General features: G+C 32.9%; 1 protein-coding gene across 2 annotated transcripts; it reads left to right on the forward strand.

Annotated features, from left to right (window-relative positions):
- The first annotated feature begins 16 nt into the window (after nt 1-16).
- LOC140436650 (rhomboid-related protein 1-like) lies at nt 17-26,110 on the forward strand. 2 transcript variants are annotated; one of them, XM_072525650.1, is made up of 5 exons: nt 17-379; nt 435-646; nt 10,697-10,969; nt 14,886-15,099; nt 21,285-26,110. In XM_072525650.1, the coding sequence occupies exons 1-5, from the start codon at nt 317-319 to the stop codon at nt 21,597-21,599; spliced, it is 1,077 nt and encodes a 358-aa protein (XP_072381751.1). In that variant the 5' UTR covers nt 17-316; the 3' UTR covers nt 21,600-26,110. The 2 variants fall into 2 exon arrangements, with proteins under 2 accessions (XP_072381751.1, XP_072381752.1); XM_072525651.1 differs by having other exon boundaries at nt 18-184.
- Nucleotides 26,111-27,279: the final 1,169 nt, after the last annotated feature.

Raw genomic sequence — 27,279 nt, forward strand, 5'->3', positions numbered from 1 at the left:
GGTAAATGTTGTGTCAGGTCAGGTGTTTACAGTCGTGAGAATGTTGACATACATTTGCCGTTTCTAAGATAACTGTTTTTGTATAAATATAAACATAGGGGGGTTTTCATAAGGAGTTTTAACATTTTTAATAATTGAATTGGGAACTTAAGCTAACTTTGATGACTAATGACTAATAGAACAGGTAAATACGTAAACTTGTTGCTATTGTGAATAGCTGATTCATAACAAACCTCGTATTTAATACTATTCCATTGTTTAACCAATTCTCTTAGTGAAATAAGTATTTTTATTGTTCTTATTTAAACATTAAATAATGGGAGAAAATGTACAAATTCCCCTTAAATCAAAGGAGTTTTACAAAGCAATATTTAACAAGGTAAGGAGTATATTTTATGTTAAAATTTATTAGTATGTACTCATTCTTTTTCTAGTATGACAGAAACAGGGATGGTTTTATTTCTATTAGAGAATTAACAGACATAATAGAAAGCCGGGAATATGAAGAAGATATACCTCAGCATTGTATTAAGAAAATTTTGGGGATGCATGACAGAAACTCTGATAAAAAATTGGATTTTGAGGAGTTTTATGAAATGATTAATAATCCGGATTTAAATTATGTATTTGGACATTATATATCAAGGTAAGAAGCTCATTTTAAGACTATTATATTCATAAACAAAAGCTCATTTTGTCTATTATCAAATACAGTAAAATAAATGTCATGGCAATCATCCAACACACCAAAATGTTAAACAGTTGACTTATTATTATTTTAAACTTAAATCTAGACAGAATGTAGAATACCAATAATAACATTAGTTAAAATAATGAACAGTATTTTTAATCATCCAGAATTGCTTAACTTTAAAAATGAAAGTTTCTCAGAGATTAACAAGTCAACTTAAACTAATTGCAAGAGAGTTTCATAGCACAAATTATGGTGTAAAAAGTTTTATATCTAGAATGTGTAGACTAGCAAACTCATAATGCAAAAATGTAGATTTTAATTTCTTCAATACCAGTCTTCCTAAATTAAGGAGAGTTGTAACAGATCACTAATCTAAGAGATAATGAATAGGATTTGTTATTTATTTGTATATCAAAGAAAGTAAAACAAGCATTTTGTATATCAAAGAAATTATTGGACCAATGGAAATGGAGAAATAGATGTAGATGCATGGAGTCGAATTGTGATAGGATAGATGAAGTGGAAGGAAGCAAGTGACGTGTTGTGGTTAAAAAGATACCAATGAAACTGGAAGAAGTTCTATAAAACTGTCATAAGACCAGCTATGATGTACAGAATTGAATATTGCTCAGTTAAAAAGAAAGAACTGAAAAAAAAAAGAATGAAATTAAGAGTGAGTACATTATGGAAAGTCTGGGGCTGGCACCGATTACTGCCAAAATGAGAGAACATAGGCCTAGGCATAGAGACCTTAATTTTAAGGTAGCTGAGACAAGATATGATGGATTTGATGCAAAGAGAATGATGATGATTGAAATTCATTTATTGATGACTGTAACAGCAATCTCCTCCAGGACCTGAGTATGAAAACTGTGAGCAGAGGCTGCATAGTCATGTGAATGTTAAGGCAATCCAGCTTCTTGACAACTGTGGACTGAAGAGAAGACTCATAAGGACAAAACCATTTGAGTTAGTGTAAATGTGTAACTTCTTATTGTGCCATCTCCTTTCGAAGATTGGCTATCCAAATGGCAATTGTGGCTTTGGAAACTGCTGCACAAAAGATTTCTGTGGATGAGATGTCAAACCATCTCCTTAGGTCTTTCAGCAAAGAGTCCTGGCATCTTCCAACTGATCTGGTGTTATACAAAAAAAAAACATAGTGACGTAAGTTTGCCAATACCCAAAGACACAACACAAACAAAATCAAAACAATAGTTCTATTAAAAAATCTTAAAAATACATTACTAAAATAGTTACTTACAGTTAAAAACATTAGTTAAATAATTTAAAATTGAAATTGAAAATAGAATAATTTAAAATTGAAATTTTAGATATTACTCACTACTATAAAATATATTTTTTATTAAAATTTCCTTAATTTTACTTTTAAATTGTGTTGTGGGAAGTTATCAGGCAATTTGTTATAAAATTTAAAATAATCTGGTCCAGTTTAGCCTCCAGTACTTAGGCTGGAACAAACATAACAGACATATGATTCTCAAATATATACAAGGAGATATACATATTAAGAATTCCCAGAGTTGCCTAGGTCAATCTGCAATCTTCCCTAAACATAGGCCTGCAAGAACTCTCATAGCCTTATGTTGCAAACCAAAATCTTTCATCATTCTAACCAGATGCCCTTAGATCAAGTTTACATAATAATACGTCAGATGAGAATGAAAAATTGCATAATAAGCTCTTCGTAAGACCTCGTGTGAAGCACCTGATGCTAGATTTCTGAGTACATATAGGTTCTTTGATAGTTTTCTACCCAGATAGTCAATATGTTGACCCCATTGAAGTTTGAGGTCCAGGTGTACCCCAAGGAACTTCCCACTTATCACATCCATGTTTTAGGTGTCCCTAAGAGCAAAAACAGCTCTGTTGGTATTTACTTTATTAATCAAGTCATATATATTCTTATTTGTTGTATATTTGTTTTTAATTTTTAAGATAATATTTTTAAATTAGTGTTAGATAGGTAATTTTACTACTTAAATAGGTTTATATAACCCCACTTTTTTGTAAATGTAGGGAAAAAATTAGCATCATTATTATTATGAAAATAACAAGAAAATGATCATATATTGTGAATTCTATACTTTTTAGTGCAATTTTTGTTCCTAATTTCATTTGTGTTAATTCTTTGATATTTAATATTCTGATGTATTCTGCACAAGTTCAAAATGTTGACCAATTCCGAAAATTTTCATTGCCCAAAATAGTCTAGTAGAACATTTGCAGCTTCCTCGGCCTTCTAGTTAGTTACTCTTTTGATTGATACTGTCAATGAATGAATGAATGAATCAAGTTGTGATATACCCGACTGATCCAAAACATCTTTGTTACACTGTGTACATGTCTCAACCTCGGTTTCATCAACTTGTTCAAATTCATCATAGTTGCACACTAATGCAGTTAGGTCAGCTATGGCAGTTTCTTTATCATCATATTCCATAATGCTTTGATCTTCCTGTAGCGTTATTATTTTGTAAAAATCTCTTTTGAAAGTCTTATATTTCAGTCCAATCCATGCATTAACACTGCAAAAATTGTATCTTTGATGCAATAGTGGGCATTTCTAAAATTTCATCAGATCAATTTCATCCGACAAGTTCATCATAAATTCTCTTCGATAGAGACGTTTCATTGTCTCAGTAACACCCTGATCCAATCAATCTTGAAAGATGTCACAAGTTATAGTGAACTAGGAGATTCTGCGGTTTTAGATTTTTAAAAGCATGAGAATTTGTTTACTTGCCAATCAAAGTTAGCTTCATCTCCGTCACAGACGCATTAGCACAACACAACACTGTTATTCGGTCTGCTTTTTTTATACCCTGGTGCACTGATGCCATTACTTGTAGCTAAGGTTTTTGTAGGCAGTGATCGCCAGTATAACCCTGTTTCATCACCATTACAAATTTGAGAAAGTTGTAGATTATTTTCTGTAATTTGTTCTTCAGTTCGTAACAAAATTTCACCATTGCTTCTCCGTTGGCACTGAGTTTTTAGCCTTACTTAAATGGTAAGCTCACGATTTTCGTGAAGTTTTTTGAATAGATGTAACCAAAAACTGGGTGCACTGAAAGGTTCTTTGATTTTCATCTGTTCGTGAAAAATCTCCGCTTGCTTATCATACATTGGCCCAGAGATTGGTATCTTCTTCTTCCTATGCCGTCCCCATTAACGGAGGTTGGCGACCACATTTCTAAAAGTTTCTCTGTCTTTTGCAACGTGGAATATTTCGTCTACAGTCATGTTTGACCAGTCTCGAATATTTCGCAGCCATGACTTTCTCTTTCTACCTATTCCCCTTTTGCCATCGACTCCACCCTGCATGATGACCTGCAGAAGACTATATTTATCATTTCTCAGTATGAGTCCAAGGTATGCAGTCTTGCGTACTTGAGATTGGTATATCCTCCGATATTTTTCGCAGAAACTGCTTGGAAAGTGCTTCATTCAGAGTTGTTGAAATGCCGATCCTTTTAACGATATCCGTGGAGATATGTTTTTATAAGCGTTAGATTAAGATATTAAATTTTGTAGTTTCACTTTCGCGTGAAGTAATTTCACTTAGATGTCGCGTATTGTTTGTTTGCCAACTTCATAGATTTTATCCTTTTTACTTTTGTTTAAAATCTCTAGTTGTTGTTCATTCGTTAAGACATTTCTCTTGCATTTTAACACTGGTTATTGCTATTTTTAAATCAAAGACACTTTTGTTAAGAATATAGCAGAGTAGCGATTCTTCTCTAGCGCGTAAATTACATCGCACACATCCGGCTTAACACACAGCTGTAGATAGCAACCAAATGATTTTCAGGGATTCCCTGAGCACAAATCTCAAAAATTTAATTTGAATAATGGGTAATAATAACACGGATAAACCGCACAGACAATCGGGCAATCGGGGTTCTACTGTAATTTACTGTTTTTTTCTGTGATTATCTTTTGTAATTGTAAAAATACAATTTCTTCTCTTCAAATTGTGCCGCTAATCTTGGGTCTTTTGTAGATGTAACAGATTTATCACCAAGTACTAAGTACTTTACAAAAAATATTACAATACAAATTACTGGAATTATTCTGAAAAGTCTGGGTTGATTTAGGTGTTACATATAAGTTATCAATCATTGCTGTTCCCTAGGGGCCACAAACACTTTTTTTATCATATTGCTGTCAGTAACAACTCAAAAAAGTATTTAACAATTTGAACAGGCAATATTCATAATACCATACCACATTGCACAAGACCCTCTTTTCCCTTAGTCCAGTCGTCGAGATTTTTTCTCTAAAAACGAGATAAAACAGCTGAATTTTGTTGAGAATGTCAATTTTAGGACCCCAAAAAGATGCAAAAAAGTTTGCCACTTCTATCCCCGAGCTTCCCGCAACCCGTAAGGCGGAATGGGGGGGGGGGCATCGATTTATTTCAAATAATATGAAAAATATTTCAAATATTTCAAATAAATGTATCTCAAATAATTTTGAACAAAAATGTTTATTAGCACATTATTTTGTGTAGGACTAACCTGAATCTCTCAGAAATAATGCCTTGAATTGACCGGCGATTTTGAATGTCATTTTAAGTGCTTAAATAAAATTTCTATTAACCCCACGATAAAAATTCGATGTCTTTTGATCAGAGTGTCCTATTGACACTTAGGGCACATTGTGAGAGGTGAAAAGTACGAACTTTTAAGAAATATCATGCAGGGCAAAATTAAGGGCAAAAGAAGTGTGGGAAGAAGAAAAATATCGTGGCTTCGTAATCTACGTGAATGGTTCGGGTGTAGTTCGATTGAACTTTTTAGGCGCGCTGCTAACAAAGTCGCAGTGGCCATGATGATTTCCAATCTCCGCTAGGAGTGGCACGAGAAGAAGAAGAAGAAGAAGTCCTATTGACAAAAATTAAAATGCGTTTCAAAGGTGAGGAGTGCAGCTTTCGTATTCAATTTTTGTATTTTGGCGCAAATAAAGTCAGTTAAATACCTATACAGCTGTTACATAAATAAACGTCGCGCGATTTTTGTAATTTATTACGATTCTTATGAGATCAATAAAATTTATCACTTCTATTGACCGGTCGCAGTGGAATTTCTATTGTTAGAGCCTTATCTTCAAAATCTATAACATGAAATGTCGAGTTTGAGTTTTGGCATCAAATATGAGGGTGGCATTACAAACAATCGCACGTCACGTGAAATACTTTCACGAAGACAGCTTTAGATGGAATTTGTAGCTTGTGTAGTTTCGAAAAACGTACTTGTACAATCCTAAAGAAGCATCTTTAAACGTTTCAGATCAGGGGTGCCCAAACTGTCTGACTTCTGAGGAATTGCGACCAAATCTTCTCGAATGTCTGTTTCATATGTAATAAGCTGCGGCGACGGAACATTATGTCAGTCTTTATTAAGTCACGATAAGTAGAAGTTCTATGTAAAATAGCAACATTTAAAACGGAAAATGAGTGCAGTAAAAAAAGTAAAACGTACCATTTTAATAGAGATTGGGAGGAATAATTTTTATTTGTTATATATAAGGATAAGTATTTGTCTTGTTTGTCGATTTGTTGTGGCTCCGCCCAAAGGCAGGAACATATAAAGGCATTATAAAACCCTGCATAAAAAGTATGAGAATTATTTTCCGCCAAGTAAATTAAGAACACGAAAATTGCAAGATTTGAGAAGTAGTTTAAAGAGAGAGCAATCCATCTTTTTAGACCATCCAAACAATAAGTACCTGCAACAATTGCATCTTTTAAAATTTCCTACAAACTGGTACAACTCAAGAAACCTTTCGAAGATGGAACCGTAGTGAAAGAAACATTTATGTAACTATAATAACTTATAATAATGAAACTAGACTGGAATCTATATACTTGTTTTTGCAGTTTGATGAGTCACCGATCTGACTGATACTGCCCAGTTATGTATTTTCATCCGAACGGTATTTCTTGATATGTCGACTAAAGAAGAATTATTAACAGTTTTACATCTGAAAGAAAAAACTCGCGAATATAGTAGCTTCCATGGCTTATCCTTTTTCTTGTGAAGAAGTTAAAAAATGTGCTATTGAAATTGAATCATATGGAATTTTAGTCTTTTTTATTACAAGACAAATATCCATGTTGGAAACATATAGCACTTCAGTTGACAGGAATGTTCGGATCAATATACGTGTGCAAGTCTGCATTTTCAGAAATAAATATAGTTAATTCAAAATATCGCAATTGGCTAAATGACGAATATCTCACATCGTTCTAGCGGTTGGCAGTAATTACGTACCGTCTCACGAAAAGTTTGTGGATGATTATGCAGTCCTATGGATCAACATCGAAAGGAAATTAGTGATTTAAGATTAATTACATGATGATAGTTGATCGCTTGTCTTCTAAATATGTTTTGGTATATCGCAGACTTTACAAGTCTGGTGATGTCTTTACACCCCTGTTTTAGATGGTTTGTAATCTGAAAGTTTAAATTCAGCGTTTTTTAGGCATATTTCAAATGCCTTATATTTGCCGCCAAAACTTAAAAATTGAAATTTCATGTTATAGGTTTTGAAGATTAGGCTCTAACAATGGAAATTACAAAGCGACCGGTCAATGGAAATGATCAATTTTATTGATTTCATGCGAATTGTAAAAAAATACCAAAAATCTCGCAACGCTTATTTATTTAACAGCTTTATAGAAACTGACCTAATTTGCTAAAAAATGCAAAAATTGCATACGAAAGCTGCACTCTTTACCTTTTAAACGCCTTTTTGATTTTTGTCCATAGGCCACTCTGATCAAAAGATATCGAATCTTTACAGTCGAGTTAATACATATTTTATTTAAAAAATTGATTTCGCGCACGTATCTGACATTCAAAATCGCTGTTCGCTTCAAGCGTTGTGTCTGAGAGAACGGTTCATTCTACACTAAAGTGCTAATAAACATTTTTGTTCAAAATTATCTCAGCTATATTTCTTTTTTGAAATACTTTTTTCTATGGCTACAGATTCCTGGTAAATCGATGTTTTTCGTTTTTACCCCTACGAGGGGGTTTTTAGGGGAAGCCCGGGGGTAGTAGTTGCAGACTATTTTGCATCTTCTTTGGGGTCCCAAAATTGAGATTCTCGACAAAATTCAGCTTGTTCTCATCATTTTTAGAGGTTCAGTAGTAATTTCATCTCTGACGACTGGAGTATAAAATGGTTGTAATTCCTTAGTTTTTTGTGTATTTAAGAAATTTTTAACTATGAAACTTGTTTTCTCATATCCATTTTAACTGTTGTTAATAAAATTATATGTTTTGAAATTATAATGAGCTTGATAACGAATAGCTGTAGACAATATAACGTTTTAAAAAATATTTTTATGTTATATAATAAACAATCGTTCAAGGATAAACATTATACAGTGAGACCCATTTAGATTAGAAATACTCTCCAAAATTTAAGTTATCTATTCTTTTTTCAATTTTCAAGTACTAAAACCTGACAAAATATTAAATCTCTATCTCAACTTTTAAGACACTGCGATACTATTTTGTATTCTAGGTACTTAAACCAATTACTTTTCACAATCATTTAACTTTCTAAAGTTATCATCTTATTTCTAGTAGTAACTGCATCTTAAAATGAACATTCCAGATAGTCTGTTATTTTCCTATTAAGTTTTAAACCCGTTTCTTCAAGAGCTATTCTCCACTGTTCTAGTTCTTGTTTTAAATCGCTTTCAGTATTTCTACATAATACTACATAATCAGCATACATTATGCGCTAGGGAATGTTACCATGTAGTTTTTCTGTTATTTGATCAACACTAATGAACACTAGTAAGTACTGAGTCCTGATGCAATCCTACTTTTACATGAAATTTATCAGTGTCTCCCGCACCTGTCCTAACAGTGGTTGTTACTTACTCATACGGATTTCTCACATATATAATCTTCACATACTCACTTGGAAGTCCTTTCTTATTAGAACTTCTTATTTCATAGAACCTCCGGGTGAACTCTATCATATGCAAATGCATACCATATGAGCGTTTGTTTTATAATGAAAATTGCATCTGTTGTTGCTCTGCCTTATAAACATTATCTGATATATCAGTTTCTTCCCGCATCCGCCTATTAATTACTCTCTCCCATATTGTCATCATGTATCTAAGTACTTTTATGCCCTGTAGTTTGTGCATTGTTGTATATCTTCTTTGTTGTTGTAAACAGGTACTAATATCAATTAATCCAACCACTTTACCTTTCTTTATTTTTTTAAAAGGCTTCATCATCATCCACATTTGTTATTTTGGTGACCATTACTGTTAAGTTCTGCTAGTTCAACTGGTTTTCTGTCAAATTCTTCCTTTAATAAACTAACAAAAGTATTTTTCCATCGCTTTTTGACACTTTTTTGACGAACCAGTATTTTATTATTTTCGTCTTCGATACATCTAATCTGATTAAAATCTTTTGCTTTGTTTACTCTATGTTTGGCTATTTTATAAATCTTTGATTCCTCCTTACAGGTATTATGTTGATCTTTTAATTTTGAAGATCTGTGTTCGACGTATTTTCTTGTCACTCTGTATATAAGTTTCTATTCTGTTGTATTTTTTCTTGAAATTTGTTTGACACTAACTGGCCTCTTTATTTTCAAACTTCTTTCTCGAGGTTTTTCCAAGTATTTTATTTGCAGTATCTCTAATAATTGCATTATTACTTCCTTTCATGTTTAAGTTAATTTTCTTTATTATTGTGCCCTGAATCTCTACCAGACTGAAGCCCGGACCTTAGTATCGTTATTTGTATAACCGTGTTGTCAATGATCAGAGCATTTACCATCTTCCATTAGGCACACTCCGCCATTGTCCAATCGTGGTAGCTGTTTATACGATACACAATAAAGTGGCGTTTATATCTTCTCCTTTTATAATTCTCCCCTCCGATGGAATATCACTAAGTGTATCTCCTAACTAAGCATTGATTAACTAATCAAATTTTTCTTTCATTATCAACGTGACCAACTTTAGCCACCTTCAACACATCAATTACAAATTTCATATTTTGATATTTTTAAGTTTTGTAACTTAGAAACAATTGATTTCTGGTTCTTTTGGTAACGATAACTCTTGATCAGCATGACCAAAGCTACATCTCTGCCAAGTTGCGGTTAATTTAACTGAGACCACTTTTACATAATAAAAATGCCGGGGTCCTACTAACTCTACATTCTTACCTGTAAGACTTTGAAGATTTTAAGACCATATCCTGATTTTTTTTCCAACCTGCAATGGTGTTCCCTGTGAAATACTCCTCACCTGGAAATCCGAACGGAGGCGCTTCCAGAATATTTACCTCAGGAGATCCCATCATTTTAGTATAATTTTTGTTATGTTGGAGAAGGTCAATTCATTATTATGGCCTTAAAGGATTTGTGGGCATATGGCGTCACGTCAGCTAGATTTTGCCTACACACTACCAATGCAATCAAAGCATAGTGTTACCCCGCACCCGCTTATATTTTTCTGTGCACTCCGGGATCCCTACTGTAAGAACTGTCTTGTCAGCCAATGTATTATTGCCGATATCCTGCCACTAAGAAGCACGCACTTTATATTACAAATGAAGTAGTATAATCTGAAAAACGTTGCGATTGGCAGTACATAATCTCCATTAGGTAGTAAACTGTATATTGATATGATTTTTTTTTAATTTATCCCTTTTTCTATTCTGTGAAAGCCCACTCTTTCCACAATATATAATTGGAACTCTTAATGGACGTCTGGCTTACTTACAGGCCAGCATTATATTATAGTCTATTCCTCGCAGTTTCAATGATGCAATTAAAATTAACTTAACAAATTTGAAATGCCGTCTCTTTTGCCGTATGGCTTAATTAATTTTCATGTCATATTTTGATTTGTAGAGAAAAAGTTTACCAATCTGATCGTATGTATTTAGAAAAACATCTTTAATTATTCTAAAACATCATTTTTAGGTATATAAACTGGGTAGTACCCAGACGACAGATACCTCGAACTCCCACTACAGTTACCGACGGTTTATACGAAGAAGAATACTCATGTTACCCTCCCGCTGTGGGAATGCTAATTATTTCGTTGGTAGAAATAATATTTTTCTGCATAGACGAAGCAGCAGAATACGAATCTACGAAATACGCCAGTGGACCGTGTGCCACACTTTTTATTTATGAACCGTCCAGAAGAAGGGAGGTGTGGAGATATATTACCTATATGTTTGTTCATGTTGGGTAAGTACTGTTTTATTTTGTTCTTGATTGAGTTTGTTTGTGTGGCATCTTTAATCATATTTATCTTGCTTGGGAATATACCACAGAAATATTTACGACGGTAATAGAGGTCAGAGGCCAACTTATAAAGAATATTGGATATGCAGACGATATAGTGTTGCTGGCAGATAGTGCGCAGGGCTCCAAAGGGTGATGGATAACGTTGTAGAAGCATGTAACAAATACGGCCTAAAACTAAATTGCAAGAAGACAAAAATAATGATCATTAGTAAGAACACCAACATAAACGCCCAAATTACAATAGGCGATACACCGTTAGAAAGAGTGGAAACAATATGCTATTTGGGCTGCAATATTAAGGATACTTTGGATCACAGCTACGAAATAAAAACTCGTATTGAAACAGCCAGAAGCTCTTTTAACAGCCTTAGGAAGATTCTCTGCAACCTATCTTTAAGTATCAATATACGCATAAGAAAGAATTCTTAGATGTTACGTCTTTAGGTAGAAAGCGGGAGCCTTACAGAATAACGTATGGTCCTAAAGTTTTGGGAAAAATTTCACCTGGTCTGATTGAGAAGCAAAATGCATTTAACAAAGAAGGACATGGAATTGAAATGTCATCAGTTATTGACATTTAATAAACAAAGCAGAATATTTTGGTTTGTGCTCTGCAAAATGTCTTATAAAATTGATATTCGTCGAGGTGTTTATAATATGGTTGGGCGAATATCGAAACGAGATATTGTTAATATTTATCGAGATCAAAACATAAGCAAATCGACAATTTATCGCACAATCAGAGAATGTGAAGAAGGGATACCATGTGTTAACTTGCGTAAAAGTGGCCGACCGCGGATTTTGAACCATATAAGAGAGGCAAGACTGATTGAAGCAGCTAATAACAAAATTGGGGTCTCACAGCGAAAACTGGCCAGAAGATTTCATGTTGGAAAGACTACAGTATACAGGACCCTATCGAGTAACAATATTATCTACCGGAAAAGAAGGAAAGCTCCAAAATACACAGAGGATCAATTAGGCGAGTGCATTTCGTCAACAAGTTGATCGTGATGGACGATGAAAAATATTTTACTTTGTCCAACTCTTAGATGAAGGGTAACGATGGGTTTTACACGAACGATTACGAAAATGTACCTGATGAAATAAAATTCAAAAGTAAGAAAAAATTTGAGGACAAAATTTTGGTATGGTGTGCAATTTCTAAGGCTGGCTTTATCTCACAGCCCTACATTGGTGTTGTTCGAGGCGAAGCCTTAAACGCAAATATTTATATTCAAAGATGTCTCTCTAAATTGCTTCAGTTTGTGAACACACATCATGCAAATGATCAAATAGTCTTTTGGCCAGATCTTGCTTCATGTCATTACGCGAGGATCACAAGGGACTGGTACGAAACTAACAACATTACCTTTGTACCGAAAGCAGACAATCCCCCCAACCTACCTCAGGCTCGACCAATTGAAGAGTTCTGGGCAATATTAAGTCGGAAAGTCTGTAATAACGGATGGGAAACACAAAATCAGGAACAGTTAAGACGCCGCATATATACAAAAATTAGAGAAATTGACGCCGAGGTCATCCAAAGGGTGATGCAACGTGTCAGGGGAATTATTAGGCAAATCGAAAATAATGGTCCCTTGTCTGTCATTTGAATTTTGATAGTTAGTTAAATTGTTGAATAATTTAATAAAAATATAAGATTATTGTGGTCAGAGTTATATGCTTTTGAAATGTTTCCCAAAACTTTAGGACCATACGTTATGCCCTAAAACGATTAGAGGCGATAGGATTAGATTCTGGAAGGAAAACTTTAAGGGAAACTGAACATAGAACATTTTGGTACCCTTATTTATTCTTAAATTTTACAAATATATTTAATTTTATATCTCAAATTTGAACCATCGAACACTGATCAAGAGAAAACATTTGCCCGTCCCTGATACCTACGGTTTCAAAACCATTGAGCTCTGGGGGGACTTTTTCCGTGTGATCGAGCCCTACCATGCTGTGGTATCATCCACAAATTTTCTGGTTTTCATCATCACAAACATGTTTTGATCTTAATGGCCATTATATCAGCTATTATTCTGTCTATACTGTATAGTAATTCAGCATAATTAGGTAGCAATTCAGTGTTCATAATTTTTAATCGCTCCCACTTCTTACAAGTGTTTATTCTTGGTGGCGGTGCATTTGTGCCACGAAACTCTTGTGCCATTTGGCTTACAAGATTATTATGTATCTCGCTATTGGTCTGTTGGGTATTATCAGGTTGAGTTTCTTGTATGGTAAGTTCAGGAATCTCTGCTTAGGTTTTTCATTAGGAACTTTATTTATCACTGTCTACTGATTATAAATTTAATATATTGTGTGTTCCTGATGGTATTGCTTCGAGTTTCTCTAATAAGAGTATTTCTTATATTTACAGGTATTGATCTGCTATTATTAGTTCATACCTGAATATGTGAATACTCCCTGCAAAATTCGGCATTCAGATATTGTCGATAGCATGCACCGATATACACTCTCCATTTTTTGTGCACCTTCGACTAGTGGAACTCTTGGTATTGACTTCCATCTCGGACAGCGAGTGCGGATTGGGATTCACAACCGACTACAAGCGTTTATATTATAGCCGATGTCGATTTTATAATCAGTCAAGTTTAAATTTCCAGACTGCTCGGATGTCTTTAAGAGCCTGCTTAGTTCTGAAATACAACTTGTTTTAAAATGGCGACCGTCATCTGTAATTTTATATAATTAGAAGTATTAAATATTAGAAGCTTATATGTATTTTGTTATGTAGTGGAGATTTTCGGAAGTTTTCGCTCGATTTCCATTTTTTTATTGTGGTTAACACTCTCCTCGTTTTCTTTCTACTAAGAATCTCTTCGTTTATCCACTTTATTTTTAATAGCTGGTGATAAATCCATGCATAATGAGTGCGCCCAACTAATATCAATATAAAACTGTAACGATAATGCCGTCATCGCTTGCCTTCCTCTTTCTTTTTGTCCGATCTTCCACTAACAACCTACTACTACCATCGACGCACGCTGGAGATGGAACGCCTGTCAAAAGTATAAAACATCACAAAGAACGACGAGAAATAAGTTCTAGGCTGAGCACTCAGGAGAGTCCACCGTTCTGTCTCGTCTCTGCGATCGAGTATTGCTCGATCACTTCCGTACCTCACCTGGGCTAGGTGAGTATTGACCAGCCGCTCCCCGGTTTTTGGATATTGTCAAAAGAACAATCAAAACAATGGACTAGAAAGGGAGAACCGGTTCCGAAGAAGACTAAGACCGTTTCATCTGCAGGCGTGCGTGGTATATAATTTTTATTGACTATAGTGAAAAAGGAAAAATTATCAACGGTGAGTAATATGCTAACTTATTGTAACTTTTGAGCGAAGAAATCAAGCAAAAATAGCCGCATTTTGGCTAAGAAGAAAGTGTTGTTTTATTAAGCACAATTCGCCAGCTCATATATCCGTTATTGCAGTGGCCAAAATGTATGAATTAAAGTCTGCATTGCTACCTTATACACCATATTCGCCAGATTTAGCATCGTAGGATTATTTTCTGTCAAAGCGGTCAAAGATTTTCCAACTGTGAAGAAATGATGTCGGGAGTTATTTTGCTCGGTCCTATTTTGAGGAGGAAGACACTTCTTCTTTTAAAAAAGGTACTTATTACTTATATAACTGATTTAACACAACTGGGAAAAATATATAGAACTAAAAGGAGATTATGTTGAAAAATAAATAAATTTTTTCCCAAAATTGTGTGCTTTCTTTGTTGGGTCGGGTGCTTCTGGGACTATCGTAGCAATCCACGGCCTCCTACAAACTGTCTAAAATCAAATAATTAAATGGTACCAAATTTTTTAGTGTATTTCATTTGTTGGTCAACCTTTTGGTCCAAGTGCTTCTGGGAATACCGCTGGAAATGGTACATCGATGGTGGAGGGTCCTTATAGTATATCTGGCAGGTGTCTTGGCTGGTTCTTTGGGCACATCCATCATGGATCCAACTGTAAAATTGGCTGGTGCTAGTGGCGGTGTGTATTCTCTGGTGACTGCTCATATTGCATCTATAGTAATGGTAAGATCGTATGGACTAATAAAGCATCCAATCCATTTTGAATAAAATAGTATATAATATATATATTACTATAATAATATATATTTTGAATATAAATTTATATATGACAAACTATATGAACACTTTAGAAAAAGCGTAAAGATTAGCTTCCTTTGTTTTTGTATAAAAACTTAACTTCGGTTAATTATTATCTGTTTGCTTAGGCGACTAAATAAATATTGTGACTATGGAAGACGGAATTTAATTTGGTTTTTAACGGATGTTCTAATACTGTGTCAGTAAACAATGTAATTTATAAAGATAAATACGGAAAGGATTTACAGGGTGATTCATTATGAATGGGTCAAGTGGCAAGTGGTACCTTTATGGTCAGAAAACAAAAATAATATTTTATTTAACAATATAGGTCTAAGTTCGCTAGTTAGAGATAGTTAGTCTAAGATAGAATTATAAATTTATAAAAAATAAGGAAACCACTTTTCAAAAATATTCTAGTTCATATCCTCATGATACTTGTTTTTTTTTTATGTAAACAGGTTTAAACCACCTTGTTAAAAACGTCAATCACTACCTATGTCTGTAATAATGAAACTTCCCGCTTTAGGTTCTTCCCGAAAGTTCTTTTTAGCCGGCTAAAAGTTGAATATCCTTAAAAGTCTGTCGTCAACTTTTAATATTTAAGCTTTGTCTTTGTCCTTTGAATTTACTCAGACGACACTGCTCTCGTAACAATAGTACGAGATACAGATGTCCTCGAAAGGCACGCTCAAAATCACCTAAATTATATCGATAGGTGATGCTGGAGATGGAGAGTAACGTCTAATCCTAACAAAACACAGATCATACTTTTGAGACATCCCAACGTTAGCGGCTACCGCACACAATTCAGACCAGATATTTATTAAAACATTAAACTGGAGACAAGATCTGATCACAACCCGTAACAGGGATAGGAAAAGGGTCGGCCTACTCAATGCTCTATGTGAAACATTCGGACGGACGCAAACTAAAACACTTATACACACTTATAAAATGTACATCCGGCCCGTGATTAATAACGAGATCAATATCTCCGTTTTGCTCAACAACCAGAAACCAGTGTCGCCATCCACAACGAACAAAGACTTCCTAAAGAGGCAACAAAAGTCACCTAAATAGGACTCCCCGAACAAACGAATAAGAAAACACAAATACTACATCCCAAAGAACAATGAAGCTGTAATCCTCATTCAACTACGTTTTGTCCATATAATTATATTTTTAGCCAAAAACTCTAAAATGAAACTTTTCAGATATCTCTTTGCACAGCGAAAATTCATTTTATGTAGTGTTCTGTGTAATACCCTTAAGAATATTTCATTTAAAGTATTTTTGGCTTTTCAACATACAGGTATATACAATTTGGTCATTTTTATGACTCTCCGTCTGGGAGACAAACTAATTTAAATTCAAATTAATTTGAAATTCGATCATTTTCGGATATCGGAACGAAAAAACGATATTTTTCTTTCTAACCTGATATTTTAGTCAAGCGGTACTTCCAATACTGCTAGACTTTATAATTATATTGAGAAAGCAATATTTAACTAAATCAATAAAAACGGCTGAAATATTTATTTGAACCAGCAGTGGAACTATTCATAGATAATTAAAAAATAAATTTATTTTGCAGGAAATTGGATAGTTCATTAATATCTGTCAGTAAGTTAAAGACATATAATAACAAAAACTATTAATAAATAATCAAAATAATACTTTTTAACTACTAATACAAAATGATGGTTAATTTTTAAACATGAGTATATGATCGACTAAATATTAAATTTAGTATTTATTAAAAAAAAGTAAATACACTATAACATTTTCAGCTAACATTAACTTAGCTTCGAATTTCATATCATCGTACTAAAAAGTACTAGTAGCTTGTGGAATATGTTTTGTCGTTCGAAGAACAACGCGGTTTTTTGGTTCGAAATAAATTTTATTATTCAGTATAATTTTCGTAAAATTCAACACACGTGTTCTAGTAATATCTACTTTATGGATTCCATCCCTGAAATTAAAATCTAGAAGACTGTCTAAATACGCTTCTACGGATGCTTTACTTCTGCATAAAAAGTATGTCAATATTATTCATAAAATTAGATTACAATATTCATTTAAATATTTAATCACTCTTTCAGTCATTTATGTTTACTTCACATCATATAGTTGGTTAACCTTATTTACAATACTAATAAATAGAAGAACTGTCACACTTTAACCTACAACTGCTTCAACTTATCAATTGTTACCTCTCAAAAATTTATTAGACACCAAAAAACTAGTCCTTTTTTGCCAGTTCCTCTCCTTACAAGTGATGTAGTGCCACTAAGTGCCCCCTTTTAAATTAAATGTCTGTTATGTCTTTTTGAATGTGTTCTACTTGTCCCCAAGTGTCCTTAAGTGTTGTTTAATTTTAAATTTACTTGACATCACAATAATTTCTGCCCAAATACAGACCAAATCGATTCATCATAATTTGATAGTTACAAGTTGGAGTTATTTCACACCCAAAACTTATACATCTACCTTTTTATATATTATCATAGTGCTGTCTGTTCTAAATAAATAATTTCAATAGATTAACACACATTTCCAACATATACCTCTTGAATAAATATAAATAACTTTTAAATAATATAACACATCACATTTATTTTAACAAACAATCTACACAATACCTAATTTCCTAGTTTAGTTGTTAATATCTTTCCCATCAAGAACTTTCCCTGTATTTGGTAAATAGTTACAATAAAACCGATGATCACCCATCACCAGTTTACCATAACAGTTTGAACTATGTTTTCTAAAACATTAAATAATAATTCTTGTATCGGCATGTAAGTAATATTTATTAGTTATTTATTTATTTAATTTCAATTTTACTATAGAGCGTTTCACGTTAAGAAAATAACATTGCGGAGATAGGGCCATGTATTTCTTATGGACGATAGAAGCGCAGCGATGCCACGATGAACGAAACAAGCACGATTCAAGGTTGTATATAATTTGTATTTTCGTTTTCACAGACATGAATTATTAAATTAATGTTTTTTAACGTAATTGACCAAAAGTGCCCATTCGAAACAAGAGATGAAAAGTAGGGAAAATGATTTTAATTAAATAAATAGTATTTACAAAAGATAATTTTATTTTATCTTATTTTAATTATAGTAACGACAGTTTATTTGTTTTTCGGTAAGAATATCATATACCATGAATCATAGAAATCGGTAGAAAATATTGTTTAGTTAAATCATCCACTTTGCCGGCTATTAAAGGTTTAAAAGCAAATAAACGGACCGCTTGGAATGCATATATCTAATTACTAATTGCAACTTAAAATAATACGGTGTACGTATGTCAGCGATTTTATGTCGTTCTCTGAGACTACATAATGATAATAAGGCTTTGTGGTTCTTTAGTTGTTATTCTGACTTTACAGTTAAATGTTAATTGAAAATGGAAATTCGAAAAATATATCGACAATCTAGTAAACCGCATGCCTGAGAGTTTTGGCAACACTGATCTCCATAAGCCTAATGTTATTTTCTTAACGTGGAACGCTGTATAGATTGTTTTTTCACTTAATTTTTACTTTGTGTATTTAATCAATTTTAAAGTTTAATAATCAAATATATTCTTTACCAGACAGTACCCTAATACGGGTTTTTATAATTGTAATCTTGTGAAGATGCATAACAAATTATAGTATGCTAAACCGGTCGTTGGTGGTAGAATAAATTGATTGTTTGTAAGTCTTATTCTTATTTCTGTTTATCTATTTGAAATGGACTCACAAAGGCAACATACTCAAGATTCGAAGAAAGTCATTTGCCACGGATGAATTGTTTGAGATGATAGCCAAATTTAATTCACCAATTTGAGCGATAGTTTGTTTTCTTCTGTAAACTGTTGTAAGCTAAGTCTTTTGTCACAAATTTTGTATCCAGCTGGTCCAAAAGTTTATAATAATAATCTGAGATTATGGTTCTACCCGTTTGTAGGTATTCCACCAGGAAAAAGAACTGATGTTAACAAAATCCACAAGGAAACTAAATTCCTGTAGCTGGCTATATACCATGTATCACAATAAATTTATTTAAAAATTCCTTTATAAAAGGTATAATATTAAAAACACTATCGGGCTACATCATCAGTGCTATCCTAAAAGTCTAACCACTTTAATTAAATCAAACGAAAACGTTCTGTGATGTAGCCCGATAGTTTTTAATACTATACCTATTATAAAGGAATTTTTAAATAAAATTTTTGATGTTAACAAGTTTTTGGTCTATTTTTGAATCCCAACTCGCTTCGGAGCCGAAGTACGGGGTTCACAACATTCTTTACCTTCTTGTTTTGGTTCAAGGTTCATAATGGTAGAACCTAGTCTCAATGACTAAAAGTCATGACAACCTAGTATCCTTAAAATGATGAAACGATACATTAAATTTGTCCCCTTTCTAGAACACTCCAAATTTTATTGAGAACGTGGCATTTGAATGTGTGTTTTTTTTTTGTTATATTGTTCCAATCAGCAAATATAGCCTCCGTTGCATACACATGACTCTGAAACCCAAAACAAAACAAAAATATTGCCACATTACCTAATGAGATTCACATGGCTGTTAGTAATTCTCCCTCAGTTAAACCACGATCTTCCTATACCAAATTCTTGATTTTTTCTGTAATTTCTGTTCATGCACTTTTTGGACGTCATTCACGTATATACTATAATACTTGTATGACCACGTTTAAATTCAGCATTCTGTCAATGTACTATTCTAATTGAAGAAAAAAGCACTTATAAACTTTTCATAATCGTTCATGAATTTGTTTTGGTTGGTAATCTACAGTAGTACCACATTTAGAAAAATAAAACAACGAACCTAATGGCGCCATCTCTTATTCAACGATAACATTTAATAAACATCCAATTACATCGTTAACAAAATAATTGACCAAAACCTAACCTAACCTAACCATTTCCCGGTGTCGTAAAACTGGAATTATTAATTTACGAAATAATAAATTAAGAGACAGAAATCTAGATAAAAATAATTCTGAAGTAGAGTGAAAGAACTCAATCAAAAAATGATGATTCATTCAAATTTTTACCCACTTCGCAAGTTATAAATGTCACTCCAACACAATTATTTCATTGTTATTCTTAATATAAGGTTTGTTTTGTGACGGGAGATCGGGTAGCTTACTTGTTTAATGGCTGCAAAGTTGTAGGTTTGTTCTTGTTATCTTATAAAATGTACAATGAGGAAATCAGATACGATATTTATAAAAGAGATTTAATTTCCATATTTATTGAGATACTAAAAACAAGCTATACAATGCTTTACAAAAGTGGAAATAAAGAATGTCAATTTTGTATAGATATAATTAATAAATAAATAAATACTGGTTCTTCTGGTGGTTTCTTATTTTCATTAAAATGATGCTAGCCGTCGTATGTAAAATAAATTATCTTCTGTATTCTTACATGCTAGATGGATTTGATAAAGTTTTAGGAGGAAACTACAAAAAGCAACAGACAATATTAATTTCTGTCAGTATACGAAAAAGTTGTGTTCGTGGCCGTGTGGAAGAATGTAGTAGTCCTACAAATCTAGAATTACAAAATTATAGAATTATAAAAACGCAAAGGCACGAATGGTTTTATATACAGTGATAATAATTAATAAATTACTAAGCATGTACTTCAAAATTTTTGAAAGAAATTCAAAAATCACATGGACATAAATAAGTTAGGAGATCAAAATTAAAGATATAAAAAAATGTGACATTAGATATGAGCCATGCTTGACAAGATAACATGTATCATCAGTTTTACCAATCTTTAAAAAGAAACTATGTATACAAGGGACGTATAAAAACAAGAGTTATACGAAAAGTAATTGAATTAGCCGAAAATCAAAATAGAAAAATAATAATTGAACTGGTATTCATTTGGTTGTAAGAATTAATTAGTAGTCGAAAGAAGAAAAAATATTGAAACAAATCAGTAAGGTGACAAATAAATGAAATCTAAAGAAATTGGAAACAAACAAATTATTTTAAGATAACAAATAAAAATAAAACTTTTATAACATTTCAATTTATAAACAGATTTAATTTTTTATTTTTAGAATTGGAAGGAAATGTCTTTTCCCATAGCCCAGCTACTCGTCTTCTTAGTGATAGCGGGTACCGATATAGGAACTTCCATCTACAATCGTTACGTTTTAGACATTAACGAACACATCGGGTACGCCGCACATTTCGCTGGCGGTTTGGCAGGCCTGTTGGTGGGTATCAACGTTTTAAGAAATCTAAGCGTCACGAGGACAGAAAGGATCATCTGGTGGATTTCCATGATTACATATGGACTGCTGATGGGTATTTGTATTATTTGGAACTTGGCGTGGAGTAATTATTTTCCAGATGAAAGATATCGTCGATAGTGAGGTTACTCTACGTCACTTTTAGAAATATCAGGGGTAATTATAAAAAAAAGTATTGTTGTCACAAAAGAAACGATTCACTTAAGGTTTAGTATTATTTTTTATGTTTGCTATAGGCTATAGGTTTTTTTTCGTCCTGACACAACAGTATTATTTTTGCCTTCACTGCCGTTCAGTAGAGGATCATTTGCTGGTTTTTTGAAATAAATATGAGGGTAACATAAAAAGGTTAAAGGATAAAAAGGTTCTTGACTTAGCCGATAAATGCCACTACAAATGAAATGAAGTTTTTTATGTTGATACACTTGTTGCAAAAGTAAATGTCTACTGTAAGTTACTTTGTTGTTTTTAGTCAGTTGTATTGTAACATTAATGAAGATGCAATTCGCCCATTTGACAGTTGCAATTGTTAAGCATCTTCCAATATTCACGGATCATTTCCAGCAACGCTTAAATTAGACCAAGTACAGTCCATCTAATTTACAAACCGTTGCACGTCATTATCTACGTCAGTTGACAATAATTGAGAGATCGAAGTTGACATAGTTGCCAAAGTATAAAAAATTCCTGAATCCATTTTAAATCAAATAGGTTACATAATTATTGCAAAAGTGCACAACAACAGTATACAACAAAATAAATTAATATTTAATGTAAATAAATAGAAATAAAACAGGAGTTAAAAAATAATCTTGTTAAAAACAATTTGAGCCGCTTGTTTAAATAACAACATAGTTTAATTAATAGTAAATAATAAAAACAAAACTAAAGTGTCAACACCGCAACTGTCAAATAAGTGTTACCAATTTATGCCAAAATTTCACCTTCGTTCGATTACAGTTACAGTATGTTCCGAACAAATGCTCTTCATAAAAACGCTTTATAATGCATTTATACAAATTAAATGAAATATATTATTGTGTATTTCTTTAAGTTAACATTAATAGAAATCTTTAAATATTATTTCTACGCGTATAAAATAAAATATGTCTAGTGGCTGTAATGCCAATGTACTCGGCAAATTGATTCTAAAAAAGAACACACCTACCGCCTAAATATTTCGTGTTGGTATCATGTGACGTCACGGGCTATGACGCCGATGACGTGCAACGGTTTGTAAATTAGATGGACTGTAGTGGTCTCTAAATACCTAGGTCTCGAGATTCGCATAGGAAAAGATACTAAAACCTTTAACTTAAAAAGTTTAGGTTCTTTGTCATACAAGACTGACTTGGGCAGCCTTCGGAAAGTTGCACCATGTTTTCAAATCATTCGATTTCCTAGTACGTCTTAAAAGAAAATCCTTTAATCAATGTGTGTTGCCGGTGTTGACTTACGGAGCGGAAACATTGACCATGACAAGGAGATCATTGCAAAAAAAAAACGTTTGACTTATAGAGCGATGAAGCGTGCTAGATTGGGAGTTTCTCTATGAGACCACCAGCTATGACGATCAGGAGTGGCTGATGCTATAGAGAGAATAGCAACACTGAAATGGAACTGGGCAGGTTGCGTGGCTCGAATAACATAACAGCAGGACAAGGCAGATTCCACCAACATGATGGACTGACGATCTAACGTGGATGCAAAAGTCACAAAAATTGAAACAGAAAATTATGAGGGAGATCTACATCCAGCATTGGACAAGGGAAAATTAAATGTTGATTGCTTAAACTCATCTTCCTTTTAACAGTTGGTACCGTGCACACTCCTTATACATTTTTGCTAACTTTGAGTGAAATTCTGTCATAAATCATTCAAAACGAAGAATTTGTCGATGAAATGGTTCAAATACACAATTAAACTGCTGTATAAAACAAACTATTTTTGGACCAAAATTTGGACCACTTTTGCAACAAGTGTACCAGATGTAACAAAACAGTTGCTGAGAATTTTTCACTTTAACTTGCACCAATTCAAAATATGTTCCTCATGATATTCAATTTAATCTTTAAGTTTACGTTTCTTTTGTATAGTGTGTAATATTTTATGCGAATATTTCGTATACGGTGAGCGTCTAAAGACCGTTTCAAGTGTTTCAAAAAGTTAATAAAATTCTGGGTAGCTGGACGTAGGCACCTGCAACTGCACGTAGGCTGTTTTTATGTTGTTTTACTGACGTAATAATTTAAAATGGCGGACTGGCATAATTTTCTAAAATTATTTTAATTGGAATCATATGGTCAGTAATAATTCATATGAAAGCTCTTATGTTACTCGTTTCACTCGCGCCGTTTTAAAACGGTCACAGTTCAATATTTATAGCGACTATAAAAAGCATGCAGGGACTTAAATAATTTGGTAGTCCTCAGATTTATTGGAAAAATCTCCAGACAATCAAACCTTCTCACATTCTGAAAGACATTTGTTTTTGTCGTCTCTAAATGATGTCATCGCCATTTTTCTTACAATTTAAATAAATACCACCTTTATTTCCAACAGGCTTACACCTAATCACAGAAATATGTATAGAAATAGTCCTAAATAATACCTGAACATAAAAGTAACTACTATTTTAATGGGAATAAGCCACAATTGAAGATTAAAATAAGTTTATTGACGTTTCAATCTCCACTTCGGAAATCGTTCTTAAAATACATTAATAAATTAAACAAATTTTGTTTTTTGTTACTCGGTGAAAAATTCTTCAAATAATTTAATTTTATCTGATTCATTTATATTGATAATTCAGACATATGTTATACATTTTAAAGTAGACGACTTTAAAATGATATTGCCAATATTGCTGCGTTGCGTTCCTGGAACGACTTTATTGCAAGATAGTTCATTCGATTACATGAAATCAACTTTAACTTTAAAAAAAAATTCTAATATTTACTTAAAGCATATTATTCAGCTCTTCGTTATTGATTTACGTTTATTAAATTTTTATGTTTAAGGTATTAGTCATGTTGTAACTGGCTGATTGACACCTAGTCTATGCTATTAAAAAATAATAATAATATACTGAAAATAATTATTACGATAAATTACAAATTTTTGATTTTATTACTGCAGATTCATAAATGTTTTCAATGGTGTAAATCTTATGGTGATGATATAATAACCTATAGAGATCGACACCTGTTCAGCTGCACAGAGCTAATAGGTGCATTAGTTGCATTAGTTCAGTTACCCTTAAAGTTTTTAATTCAAGTTTTATGCATAGAAAACAGTTGAGTGATGGACTTTAGACTAGCACAATTTTTTTTTCGCATAGTGATTTAAGCATATGTATGCAACAATAGTTTTTTTAATATAGATCTTTTAGAAGTTTTAGTCTGACTTGATACCTGGTGAGATTATATGTTTATTTTTGTGTGTTTAGTTTATATAGTGTATATTTATTATTTTACATGAATATTTATATATTTATATAATATATTATATACTGTTTTTAGCTTTTATACTCTACATTATACAACAATACAAAACGTACAGATTTATATATAACATTTTAATTGTTATAAATGTGCCTTTTATAAATTTATATAAAATTTGTATTTTTAAAATCTAAGAGAGTATTTTGCATATGAAGTTTCCACTTTGAGAAAAATTGGTAAAAAAATTATATAAAAATATGTATCGTCGAGTTAGTTTTTCAAAATATTCTACACAAAGAGAAATACACTTTTGTAGGGTACTTGGGGGCAAAAACACGCAGTTTCGTTATCTCCTGTCGTCTTCAGAAATTATAACAGTTAAGAACTCTTCCAATGTTATTACGGGAGAGCTTACATATTGTTTTTCCATTTTAAGTATCGACAGTAATTCTATAAGTTCACCAATAAATGAAAAAAAAGTTTTTAAAAAATCTTCATTTTCGTACTCTTGCCCCTAAAAATGGGACATAGTACGCAAGTGCGTATTTTTGCCAAAAACTAAAATGTATAAAATCTTAAATAAAAGAGATGATAGGCCTTTAAAAGAAACCTAGAAAAAACCAAAGTTAAAATATAAAACGTTAATCTAAAAGAGAACTGTATTTGGCGAGGTCGTCAGAGAATCCTACTGAATTTGAAAATCTGAGAGAGCTGTTTTTTATGGGCTTTGAAAGCTTTAAAACAATATCGTCCATTCGAAAAAAGGCATCTTCCGTTGTCTCACGAAAACGAAATGTTGTGGGCAATCGCTTAAAAAATACGCCTTCATAACCATCATCATTTACTTGGCAGACTTTGGGGACAAACTGGGGAACAAATTTTTTGTTGAGTTAGATCCGACACTTGTGATTCACTAATTTTTGTCGGCTGAATCTGAGAATAACCTCAGACTTTGTCTATCACGTCAACTTTTTAAACTACAGGATATCCTCAAAAATTATGCATATAAAGAAACATAAAATAAAAACGTACCAAATCTACAGTTTACAAAAACATTTAATGTAAGTTAAATCGAGTTCTACAAATAAAATTGTTTAATTAATTAACAGTACTTACAAATTATGACAAAAATTTTTGTTTATAGCTTTTTCTGGAGTGTTCAGTTGGTGTACATTCGTGCTTGATGCTCCAACAATAGTCAGCCATCATAGGTACGTCTCATCTACCTTGTTACCGTGCTTCCATGACCAAGACTGTCCGGGAAATTAGCAAGGTAGCTATGTAAAAAATGCACTTTAGTGCTCATGTTGCAACCTAGCTTTTGGAAGCTCTCCAAGAGTTGCTGGACAATGTCGGCGTAATTCAATGCTCGTGTATTTCCAAGAAAGTTTTTAAAAATGTATTTGAAACAGTCTCCTTCAGTTGGCAAAGCTTTAACAAAAATTGCTTCATGAGACCAAATTTTATATGCAGAGGTGGAAATATAATATTCGTTCTGTTGACAAGTGGCTGATGTACAATGTTGCGCACGAGCTCTGCTGTCCCACATACACAAAAAGCAAGGATACTTTGTGTATCCACGTTGTTGACCAAGTAGGAAGTAGACCATTTTAAGGTCAACACAAATGATCCATTGGTGCATGTGATATTGCAACAAATCAATGACTTTCTTTATGTGGTCATATTCTTCACACAAACAAACTGAATGGCCATTTGAAACTGAACCAAATAAATTTACATTGTGGATGAGAACACACTTCAAGGTCCGCTTTGAGCAATCTATAAACATTCGCCAGTCGCGTTATAGTTTTAAATTCCCAATTCTTCCATTAAACCTCTTAATTATGGCAAAAAACAAATCCACCATTACTTTGAAAGTATTCCAGAAATGCCCTTTATCGTATTCAAAAATAGGAGACCTTGGCCTCCCTTTTGAAGCAAGTACCAAATCATTTAGCTCTTCCTGGTCGAATCCCTTACGTACGGAGTCATCTTCAATTCCGAAATCTTTGATTTCGGCTGAATGGTGAATGCGGCACTGGGCGTATAGCTGACATTTGTTTTTCTTGTTATATACTGATGTTTTTACTATACAAAAGTAACAATCACTTAAATGATCTTTGGGCTCGCGCCAAATCATAGGTATAGTAAATGGAAGTTTAGTACATGTTCCCTTGGTCCACATCCGTAAACCCTCAACACACTGTTTACACAATTTAAGAGGTGCCCATGCTTTATCTTGATCACCAAGTTTCACTTTAAAATAGGCAAAATATTCTTGTCTGACAAATGTACTGATGTTTGTCCTTTGACTGGGAAAGGTAATACTGCCACATATATAACAAAACAAATGGGGG

Source organism: Diabrotica undecimpunctata, chromosome 3, assembly GCF_040954645.1.
Source record: "Diabrotica undecimpunctata isolate CICGRU chromosome 3, icDiaUnde3, whole genome shotgun sequence".
Classification (NCBI taxonomy): Eukaryota; Metazoa; Arthropoda; class Insecta; order Coleoptera; family Chrysomelidae; genus Diabrotica; species Diabrotica undecimpunctata.